At 38.7% G+C, this 12,433-nt stretch overlaps 1 protein-coding gene across 1 annotated transcript; it reads left to right on the top strand.

Annotated features, from left to right (window-relative positions):
* The first annotated feature begins 1,954 nt into the window (after window positions 1-1,954).
* Window positions 1,955-11,803, top strand: rflna (refilin A). Its single transcript, XM_056267940.1, has 3 exons — window positions 1,955-2,284; window positions 10,392-10,501; window positions 10,793-11,803. Exons 1-3 carry the CDS (start codon window positions 2,069-2,071, stop codon window positions 11,133-11,135), a joined length of 669 nt encoding a protein of 222 aa, XP_056123915.1. The 5' UTR covers window positions 1,955-2,068; the 3' UTR covers window positions 11,136-11,803.
* The last annotated feature ends 630 nt before the right edge of the window (window positions 11,804-12,433 follow it).

The raw sequence follows: 12,433 nt of genomic DNA on the forward strand, positions 1-12,433 counted from the left end.
GATATTGCATATGTTACTACTTAAAATTCAAAGCAATTAAAAGTTAATGAATGAGCAATTAAAAGTCACAATTCTCAAGTTTTATAGTTTGCCTAGGTATGAGTTACATAAATGCGTGTTGTTGTGTGTGAAACACTTTAGAAATTAAAATGTAATTACTTTTAGTCATAAACAAAAATGCATTTTAGCACTTAATTAAGTCAAGTAGTGACTGGTTAAAGGATGTAGCATGAGATGCACTGTAACTGTGCAGCAGTTATTTTCAATCACTAATTATCAATTATCAAATGGCATATGTGGTATAAAGAAATGGCAGGCATCCTCTTCTGAAGTTGCGGTTTCCCCGGGACACTCCCTGTTTCATGAGGTGTGTCCCTGCAGCTGTTATAGGCTAACTGACTTAAAATGAAGTGTCCTCAATGTCTTTCTAGCTACCAGCTCGTGGGTTCCTGACAGAATTACATTACAGAGAAGGAAAGCTGTGTCTCAGCCAAAATCCTGGTCACCCCATTTTTCAAAAGTGTGACACACACTAATCCCACACAGTAACCCAATTAAGCACACAAATGTCCTTCAGAAATCACAGAGGTACATTTCACTCTTTAATTTAGCAGCAGAAATCAATTTGAAATAATTTTGAAATATGTACATTGATTTACACAAATGTTTTACACATTTAATCGCGGTTTGCTCTAAAAAAATTCTAAACGCTAAACTTTGTGCTAAAATGTAGGTCAGATCTGTCAAATGCAGCAGTGGCGCTGAGCGTTGCTCCCTCTACTGGCCCGCGTTGGTAATGACACACAACTGGATTGGCTCCAGGCGCATAAGAGTGCGCGCTCCCTGCTCGTTCACATATTGGCGCACCGGTGCTGCCAGATTTACTTCTGCGCTTTCAGAAGAGCAAGAGACGGATAGAAGACACCGGCACTAATGAGCTGAGGGACTATTGTGAGACTTTAGAGATTTGTGGTATTATTTTCACACTTTTTGCGAGGCAGTCATCGCGTGTGTTGTGGATTTTACTTTTAAGATCATGAACTAAAGTGTTATGCGCTTAACACTTCATTCACGGAATTTTTTTTAACCGGCGGGATTTCTTCAAAGGTAATAAAAACTCTTTAAGGCATATTTCCTTCTTCATATAGTCTAAATCTGTAATGGAGTAGCCTACATTAAGAGTGTCTTTTGTTGGCCTTTTAATTAATTAAATAAAAAATACCCATAACTGGTCAATGTATTACTAACGCGCTGGTTTGGAAACGTACGTTATGCGACAGCGTTTCGAAACCTAGTGACCTGCCCACCTAGGCGACATTTTGGGCATCTTGTTCGCGTTTGAACGTTCTAGTCGAGAATTTTATGCCCAAAAATGCTTTGTAGGTGGGCTGCACACTAGGTTTTTAGACAATCATTATGTATTATAGTTATTGTTTTGTTTTGAATTTCAGCAATGTTTTGTAAAACAGGTATACCGGGGCTAGTTGTCACACTTGTCACACTGGATATATCGCAGTAAACAAGGTTTTGTGTTTGGTTTATGAGTTTGGTTTTTATTAAAGCTCAGGGCAAGTTGTCACATTATGTTGGTATAAATAGATTATACTAATATTCTAAAAAGCCAAAACAACAGTTTGTTTAATAGTTACATTTTTGTTTCATGAATTTTGTTTCATAATTGTTACTGTATACATTTAGCTGAAAAGCCTATAATAGACTGTTTAATCACAAAATCTACTGTGAGATCTTATCCCATATAATGTGACACACACACATATATATATATATATATATATATATATATATATATATATATATATATATATGCACATATGCCAATGTTTTAATGTAACCTCATACACTGAGAAAAAATCACTGGAGTAAAAATTTTGACAACTAGCCCCATTCTCTCATTAATGTATATTGTAATACTTTTGTTTTAGGCATCTATTGGAACACCACGACTCCCTCTGTGGTTCTGATATGGGACTTTAGGTTATATACCTCTTGTGCCATCTTTCCTGGAGTGAATTCGGCTGATTTAAAAAAAAATTGCGCTCTTCCAGAAATGGTGGGGCATTTACATTTACAAGCTATGGATGAGAGTTTGAAAGGAAAGAACCGGGAGGGACTGCTCGATAGTCCGGATTCAGGACTCCCTCCAAGCCCCAGTCCGCCCTTCTACTCTCTGTCGCCAGGGATCCTTGAGTCGCGCACCGGCAGCTGTTCAACCCCGACTGAGCTGCAGGGATACAGCAGAAAGGAGAGCCGGGAAGGCAAACTGGTATGCATTCATATAATGAAGCCTCAGAGCTTAAAGGGATAGTTCACCCAAATATGAAAATTCTGTCATCATTTTCTTACCCTCAAGTTGTTCCAAACCTGTATGAATTTCGTCTGCTGAACGCAAAAGAAGATATTTTGAAGAATATGGGTAACCAAACAGGGTGAGTAAATGATGACAGAATTTTCATTTTTGGGTGAACTATCCCTTTAAAGGAGACCCAACATCCTTTGTTGGCAGTGGAACAATTTCCCTATCAACCAATCAGTGCACTGATTTTAGGGGTAGGGTTAGGGTATTTGTTGTCCAGGAAAAACATGTTGATGAAGGAACATGCCCTACTTAGGTCAGTCAAATTGTGCAGTATTCAGACACGTGCATGAGGACTGTAGAGTGGATGCCAGTTTCAAACAGACAGGTCAGATCTAAAAGGGGGTAAAATAATGAAATGGATAAACACATAAGGGCTTTTTTCACACTAGAAAAAGTTAACCCTGGGTCAATCTAAACCAGGCACCAGAGGGTGGACATCCCTTTGCCCCCCTCCGGACTGAGCCAAACTCCACCTGCAGTCAACCCCACCCCGAACACGATTTCATTTCTGTCGCTGTCCCCCATGAGAAATATTAATGCCCCCCCAAGTCGTGTGTCCTGCCGCCGGGCCTGCTCTAAACCCCGGGTAAGCAGAATCCTGGGTTATCTTGGTTCACGTTTCACACTGCTCATACTTTACCCAGGGTTAACAATTAATCTTGGCTATTCCTACATTTCGCTCTATACATATTTGTGGTGTCAGTGTCACTGATTGGACGAATGCAAAAGCTATAACATTGTGTATCCTTGTATTATATTTTGCCTTTTTTTAATACTTTCGGTTTTCCATCAAACGCTGAAACGACTGCTTATACAACCCACTGTTGATGCGTCCAAAAACGAATACTTCCCTACTAAATAGCATGTAAAAAACAGTATGCCAAAAGAGTAGAATGTCAAAATACATAGTATTCGAAAAACAGTAGGCCAAAAGTCCCCGGATGACCTACTACTTCCGGCGAGATTCTGAAGTGTATTCGATGGACACTTTACTATCCCATGAGGCCACAGGAGAGGATTTATGAATGGAGGTGAAGCGACGTAACTGACGCTGGTAGGTCACATGATAATGACAACATGGCGGATGTAGTACTTCAAGATTCCATTCATACTACACACACTCATATTATATAGAACATACTTTTTTAACGATCGTGAAGTTCAGGACGCGATTTCGGACGCACCGTGTGTTTCCGTGACTGTCCAAAGCACGTGAATATGTGGCACGTGATCGGCTGGCTGTTGCTGAGTCTAGTTTTAACATTCTAACACCACATCATTTCACACTGCACAAGTTTGGCACAGCAAAAGCTGTCTTAACCCTGCTTCTAAAGTGTGAAATGTTCCATAACCCGTGGTTAAAAGTGAGGTTTAGAATGACAATAACCCAGGGTTAAGCACAGTGTGAAAAGCCCTATAATCGACCATGTTTCTGCTGCAAGAACTTTTCATTGACTACGTTCAATTTCACACCACAGCAGAATATGGTTGAGTGCATTGTTCAGTATAGTTCACACACACATACACACTTCTGTTATAATCGTGACTTCTGCATTTTATAAGTGAACTGACATTATAGTCATTTTTACCTTTATAGATTTCATGTGTGGTTCTGGAGATTTGAGGTTTTAGATCCAGTTACTGCACTTCCATCAGTTTTCTGCTTTGACGGATAAACTTGCACCTCAAACGCACTCATTTATTTAAATTGCGATGTTACAGAAGTAGCGGCAGATACCAAGTGAAACAGATTATCAAAAAAGAGAAAATGACATGGTTCTATGCATCAGTTGTTGATTGGATGGCAGCAGATCAGAAATTCAAGCTTGAGTTTGATTGTAAGAAAGCGACAGTGTTCAAGTGGGCTAAACAATTGAAGAAGTGGCATACGTAACCAGAGAAGTCTGTAATTTTCCTGGAAGATCCAGTTATGAGATTTGAATAAAAAATTACAAGGTTAAAAAACAACAACATATGCATGGATGAATCATTCACAATAAGAAAATAGATAGGGTGAATTTTAATTGCATGCCAACTTTAAATAGTCATATCGGTTGTGGCAGGACTTTCTGTTGTTATGGGAGTTGCCATTTTTTATATTTGCCAAAGTCATTGTCACTATGGATACAGATTATATTTACAAATTGTAAAGGGGTTTAACTTCAGTTACTCATTCGTGCTGACAATATTCAAGCTGATTCTGTATACAGGACAATACGAAAGTCACATGTGAGCAACCATTCAATCCAAAACAACATGTTAGAATATAGAAGCATATATATGCAGTTTGTCATAAACACAAACAGATGCTGTTGACAATGTGGAGGCCAGGAACAAATAATGAGAAGTGATAGAGAAGAATCCTGAAATAGAAAGGGGTTCAGGTGCTCATGCCTCTGGAGACACACTCTAATGAAGAGAGGATGACAAGGAGAGAGAGAGAGAGTTTCTGTAAACAAGTTGACCTTGTGTTTTGTGAATATGGTAACTGTAACTGATCTCTATCTGTCCCTCCTTCCTCATAGCAACCCTTTTACACAGCATGTGCTAACAAACAAGCAATGCCGACACACACACACACACACACACACACACACATATATATATCATACTGGTACAGTATTACTCGACAGCGCATATTCACGTTACAGTATACCGCTGCACAAGTGCCTCGGCATAACCCAGAGTCTTATTTCTGCCTCTGAAAGGTTAAACTAACAGTGTCCACATTTGACACGGCCATCCATTCAAATGTAAGTGCCCTTTCATACTGAACTAAGGCTACTTTACCCTAATGAAAACCTCCTAGTGTCTAAGTATTTCAGAGTAACCACACAACTAGAAGATTAAGATTAGCGTAGAAAAAAAACCTCTTCCAACATTTCATAGTGGATGCGTCTTCTAGGGCAGGAAATGAAGCTTTCCCTGAGGAAACACAGCTCACAAGCCAACTGTGTGTTGAAGCACTAACAAAACAACAACTTTTATTAAACAGATACCAGCACGAGAGGCCTGAACTGATGCCTGTTAATGCGATTGAGCTGCATTTGTCTGCATAAATGCTTTGCCCGAGCACGCCGCTAAGAGCAAAAGGCATTTTGGAAAGTATAAATGATCACTGACACTCCTCTTTGAGAAACGTGCTTGCACTTGTTGGAAGACCGCTCCAATACAGCGTCTCGCTCAGTAAAATAGAAAGGAGCAGCATAACTTTTTTTTTACACTTTGGAAAGCTCTCATGCCAGCGTCAACAAAACATCCCTCTGTGGAAGTTCTTTTGAATATGCCGTTTCCAAAATCCTATTACTTAAATCATAATGTATACAAATGTGGTCAAGCCTGCAGGCAACATGCATTATATGAAGACCAAATGCTCTCGCAGAGTAGAAAAGAAAACGGAGGCATACAAAGCATTCATTGTTTGCCACACTTTGCATTTTCCATTCATTGCAACCTTGCTTTGTGGCGGTGTCTATCCCAGCATGAATATACAGTATGCTATATGCAGTACGCATGCTTGCATCTCGTTTTGTGGCTGTGGGTCTATTTTAAGAGTTGTGTTTGTATGACGTAAAAAAAAAATCTCTCTAATCTATTTTAGTGTGGCGGGCCTAACAGCGGAGTTGTTGCAGTCAGTTACATAAGAAACTGATGACCTCTGTTTGCTGAAAGTGAAGGGTGCATTGGCACCTCTGAAACAGTCTCATGCTTTATTAGAGCACAGTACGGATGCGTGATATATGAGTAACACATCCGCTGAAATTAGAGTTTTTTTTTTCAGTGATTGATACCAATCAATATTGGATATTTAAGTGTGCATGGTAATTTCCTCTATTTTTACATTTAAATTACCCTTGCCATCATCTAACACTCACTGAAAGTTATCAATTTAATAACAATACTAATAATTTAATAACACTGTTAAATGTAATCTTTAGCAAACCTCAAAATTATCATTTTTTATACTGTACATTATAATGTTTTGATATCTAAATCCACTTGTAGCAGCTGAAATGTCAGAGTTTAGCTTAAATTGCTTTAATTTAATTAGACAAAATAGTACATCATTTTAACATTGGCCATTTAATGGTTATCTGTTTTATTCATAGAGAGTTACTATCTCAACTACTTATATTACAATCAATAAGATGAATACAGTTAATGTAGCACTTTCAGTCAGCACTACAAAAGTATAATACAACAATATACTTATACAGGTCAATATACATCAGGAGCATAGTCCAGGGTGAAGGTATAGATCAGTGAAACAAACAGAGCCATGGCAAAGACAAGCAGTAGAACCGAAACACTTAACACTAAAAACACACGACACCAAAAGATCAATCAGTCAGCTCCAGTGTGAAGTGGCAGCAGTGAATGCAAACATTCAATCCGTTCATGCCACTTTATGCCAGGATAGAGTTCAGAACAACAGGGATGAGTGCCCCTCAAACTGCAGGAGAGTGATGTTTACTGATACAAGTGAAGCTTTGACTAGTTATTATGGTCCTGTTTATCCCTGCTGGTAGAAGCTGTAAGTGCAGTATCTGTGGGGGAAAAAGGCATATTTTCTCCACGTTGCCATTTTTTTGCATGCAACCTGTCAATTACAATTGTTTTTTATTATATTATATTAGTTATTTTGCCAGGGTCTGTTTTTGGAGGGCTCTGTACAGCATCAAATTGACTTTTTTGCATTTGACGTTACAGTTATAGTTCTTTATAGGGCTTGTATACCTGATATAATATAGAAGGTATGATACCTGGGTTTCTACATGTGTTCTAGACGTCCTTGGATAAATTGTCAGACCACCTGACACAATCAGTCTAAATAGCGATGCCACTAATGACAAACTCTCTTCAGCCTTCAAGCTTTGATTGAGAAGTGATCTGATACTGTACGGTTGATCCGCCACCAGACCTTTAACTGCTCTGTCCCTGCCGAGATCTGTCTCTCATGTGACTGTGTGTGGGGTGGCGGCACATTGTGTAACACCACAGTGGACACCGTATCCGTCCTGGATTTAACACACGTTCTCTCTTGTACTCATATGGACACAGACGCACATGCTCTTTCACTGGCCTGCATCCACGAGACAACAGCATGATGCCAGAAACCTCTCATAAACAGCATGTTAGAAAAAGGATTGTTTTTAATTTTAGTGCTCATTATGTGTTCACTTTATTGGCTTAAACTGACCAGACCACCCGCTGTCAAATTTAAAAATATACTTAAAAATGCAATGGATCACAGTATCATAAATGGATTGCGACTGAATGAGACCAAGAACCCAGGAGCACGCTTCACTTTTTTCCGGTATGGCATTGCGTGTCTCTGGCCTCAGAATAAAGCGCAGTTTCCATCCCAAGAGAAGAAAATTGTCACTTCATGGGAAATTGGCACAGAATATCTGTAATAAAAATGAAGTTGCTGCAATCGGGCAAGCCACTGTGACTCTTTTTCCCTACATCATAAATGACTTGTGTCTCAGAGCGTGCGGGCGAAACGCAATAAAGGCTGTCATGTTATTGTGTGTTCGGATGCCTGGTGTTTGGGAACACAATCATGAGAGACACTTCTGAGAGGGAATTAAAACAAGCTTTGGCTCAGGCAGTCAGAATGATTAAACCAACATTTGAGATGTTGTGCAAAGAAATTGGTCCGCTAGTCCAGTCATCCAATCACATCCACTGTTGAGTTTTTTTTGTTGCTCATCGAGGGATTTATTCAGTAAACGTGTTTCCATCGTAGTTTATGCACGTCTGATAAAAAATGTATCCACCTCAATTGAGCGCATACATTTTTTTATGCACATTTTAAGAATTTATGCGCATTTTGTCGTTTCCATCCAGCGTTTTTTATGCGATATCCCAAAATGTGCATAAAAATAGGTGGATGGATACTTATCTATTGAGAAATGCCCATTTTGTTAAACTGTGAATGTGCACGTCTTCAACTGATTGATGCAATATTATTAGAGAAAGAATATATATGATTGCATCTTCACAGCGCTAGATTATTTTGCTTTGATACCCTCTCATGTGGACCATCACAATTCTTTTTGAAACTGGTTCTTCACTAGTTCTTCAGTCAGTCAGAACTAAATTTCTAAAATGAACTAAAGCAAAAACACTATAAAGTGTCACACTATAAACGTGTCCTTGATTTTTTTGGATGTGCAAGTTAAAAAATGATCGACTTGAGCTCAGGAAGAGCCCATGCTTCCCATGTCACGTCAGATGATAGTTCGGTTGATGATACGCTGCTGAGGAATTCGGTTTTATGAGGTGTCAGAGACAGAGAGTGAGGAGAGCTTGTACGTGGTGGACGCCGAGGAAGGTGCTGAGCGTGCACATGGTGTGTGTGTGTGTGTGTGTGTTGATGGCTGGAGCAGGTGGAGGCACAGACCACTGCGGCTCCACACACTGTCTCTGTTTGTCTGACCACCACACATATATATATATATATATATCAGTACGCAGACAGAGCAACACAAACTAAAACAATTCAAAACATTTTCATTACCTGAAATCAAATATAATTATTAGTTCAAAAAACTTGAAGTAGGCCTACTAAAATGACTAAAACCTACAGAAATATTACAAAAAAATAGAAACTAATTAAAATGTCAAAAACACAACAAAATGACTTAAACTAAGAAAACCTGCAAATATACCTTAGAAATTAATTTAAAGTTTTAACAATACTATAATAGTATATTAAAAATACTAAAATAGCAGAGCTTCAAAACTTACCAGACATAAAATAATGATTTAATTTTCAATATAAACTAAACTTGGTTTATGTCAGGTTTATGTTCTGTTTTGTCATGTTTATATCCTGTTCTTTGGACACTCATTTTGATATTCTGTTTTGTTTCCTTTAGTTCCTTTCCTCTGCTCTGTTTAGTTTCAGTTTACTTGGTTAGTTTGTTTCTATAGTAACATATTGCTTAGTTGCACCTGTGTCTAGTTTTTTGTTTCCTTTATTTTAATCTTATATATTTAGCCCTGTGCTTTCAGATGTGTTTGTCGGTTCTTGTCTTTTGGTTATAGTGTCTCTGATTTGTTATTCTCCTACGAATCTCCTGAGTATTCTCCTTGTTCATTAAAGTCTATTTGTGTTTACTACCGGAGGCATGCGTGTTGGAAAGCCACACTACAGATCCAAACTATCCTCACCAAACTGTACTGACTGCTCAAACCGCTGATATTCAAACAAACAACAAAACAACATTGTTGCACAGTTGATATTTCTGACATGTTGTTTTGCTAAATGCTAAACAGTGTTCTGATTCAGAAGACAAACCATGGCTGCGTCCGAAATCACATACTCTTTTGAGCTATACTTATTTTGAATAAGTAATTACTTCACGAGCACCACTGCTAAAAAAGTATGTTATACTGTATGTTATGAGTGTGTATAGTATGTAATTCGGACATACAGTACTACATTCGCCATATTGTCATTATCATGTGACCTAGCACTGCCATTCACAAATCCTCTCCCTGGCCTCATGGGATAGTAAAGTGTCCATCATATGCACTTCAGAATCTCACCAGTAGAAGTAGGTCATCCGGGTACTTTTTTCCTACTCTTTAATGAGTACTGTGAATTCAGACATACTTCTTTAGTCACATACTGTTTTTCGCCTACTATATAGTAGGGAAGTGTGCGATTTCAGATGAAGCCTATTTGATAGTACAGTGTTTATTTTGTGATGATAATGGATACTTAAAAATAAATACATGCAAATAAATTGATTTGAGATTACAATTATGCAGTAATGATATGATACACATGAAACTACAGATATTCAAGAAATCAGTTGCCATGGCCAACGGTCAATTATACAGTTTAGCTGTCATCATACATTACATGCTGAAATTGATCAATCAAATTCAAGCATTTCAATGTAAAATGCGCAAATATTTAGCCAGGATTTAACATCTATTATTATGGGTTGTAATGGGGGGTAGCTACATGGCTAATTTCTTTTTTTCTTCTGTGTAGCTGCCATACTTGCTCCTGAACTCTCAAGGTCCAGATGCGAGGTCACGCATGTACCCTGTGGTCTATGGAGAGAGCATTGAGGTCAACCCCAAACCAGAAAAAGAAATCAAGTGAGTAATGTTAAATCACCATTACCTACTAGTGTTTTAGAAATGTGTTGTTGTTTTTTTGGGTGTGTGGTTCCAAACTTCAGTTTCTAGTTTTTCTCAGCTTCAATAGAAGAACATCTGAGCAATTGTACAGTCACATGATCAACATCACACATTTTCTTACTAGTGACCTAGAAATAGTGCAAAATCTTGAAATTTCTTTACTCCATAATTTTCACGCTGGTCTCAGACTTTGAGCGATTAGTGGAGAAATGTTTGACAGCTGGATTGATGTCTGCTGATCCTCGCCAGGTTCAACTCTGCAGTGAAGTACGCTTCAGACAGACACTTTCGTGACCAGGTGTACTGCGCCCAGGTCCAGACCGCCACATCCTTCAGCGAGACGGTGGTGGCCGTCCAGAACTGCACGTGGCGCAGCTACAAATCAGAGGTTCACTTCCAGCCCCGGCACAGGCCGCTACACTTCCAAAGCACGGCCATCGTGTTCCCCAAGCACGCCCGCAACACATACCGCACCACGCTCAACTACAACAGCAGCAGAAACACAGCCGGGCGACGGTGGTTTGTGTCCACAGTCAGGCTCGAGTCCACCGAGGACGCCAGTCCATGCATCATTTACACAGAAGACCTCTGAGAGACACATGAGAGGTTTGTTATCGTTCCCAACATGTCAAAAAACAAAAAAACTCCCTAGAGAGTGAGAGGACGTGGACTCGGTTACTAAAACCCTGATTCAAAACGAATGGCAAGAGACTTTAAAGAAAGGAAACGAAAAGTCAGTGAGGGCCATTTTGTTGTTTTGCTTCCGGTGACATTGGTACTTGATAGTGGGGATGTGTGTGTGTGTGTGTGTGCATTCTTTACATGGGTCGCATGTCAGTGATGTATTTATGTACATCTTTTTTAACTGATTCATATCCGATTGTACCCGTCAGGTGGAGGGAAAGCATTTGGGTCAAAACGGTTTCTCTCGTTTGCTGATTCATTGGCTCCCATGGAATCCGTGCCCGCAGAATTCCAATGAAAGATCGGCAGATTTACACGGAACGCAAAAGAATGTTATTTAAAAATCAAATCGAAATCTCTTTTATTTGTCAATGTGTGTCTGGTACTAGAATTTCGCTTGGTTCCATTTTAGTGCCTCACATGGTGTTTTTGCATAGTAACATTTTTATATATTTTTTTGATAAGGTTTTATGCTACACTCATAAAAGAAAAGGTTCTATATACAATCTTAATGGGTTCTATCAGGCGCCTCATATATAGAACCTTTTGATGAGATCATTTTATGCAAGTTTTAATTTAATCCTTTTGTTTTCATTTTCATTACATTTTCTGAACTAAATAAACACAAAATTTCTCCTTATAGGCATATAATACCTTTTTGCCATAAAGTGTTCTTTAAAATTGAGTCAAGAACCTTAGGGTTCTATATAGAACCTTATTGAATTATTAATAAAACTGTAGGACTTTCATCTATTGGATCATTTTAATAATTACTTAAAATGATGAGGATATTCCCTCCCAAAAAAATGTAAAGAACATGAAGAGTCCGTGTGGGCCGACTTTATCGTCTTACTCAATATGGCTGATTCTTACAAATGCTCAAACAGGAAACAGTTCACAACACATGTAAATACTATTAAAACAAAATGCAAAGACTATAAGCACATTATATGTGGATGAGAGAGTCAGCACTGACTATCAGAGAACTGGCGGAGAAAATAGAAACTGTATTTAAGTTGCACTTATGGAAAGTTGTTTTTTCTTTTTCTTTTCTTTTCTGTTGGCTGTAAATGTGTTGGTATGACTAAGGGAGGAGCACTTGAAAGGTTGGACCAAAGATTCTGTAAGATTCAGTTTTAGTACCTCAAAAAAACGTGGAATCATTTCTTGCACAAACGTTTAAGAAGCCGGCCGACATGCTGATAA

Source organism: Rhinichthys klamathensis, unplaced genomic scaffold (assembly GCF_029890125.1).
Source record: "Rhinichthys klamathensis goyatoka isolate OS25496 unplaced genomic scaffold, OSU_Roscu_1.1 h1tg000266l_1, whole genome shotgun sequence".
In the NCBI taxonomy this organism is placed as follows: Eukaryota; Metazoa; Chordata; class Actinopteri; order Cypriniformes; family Leuciscidae; genus Rhinichthys; species Rhinichthys klamathensis.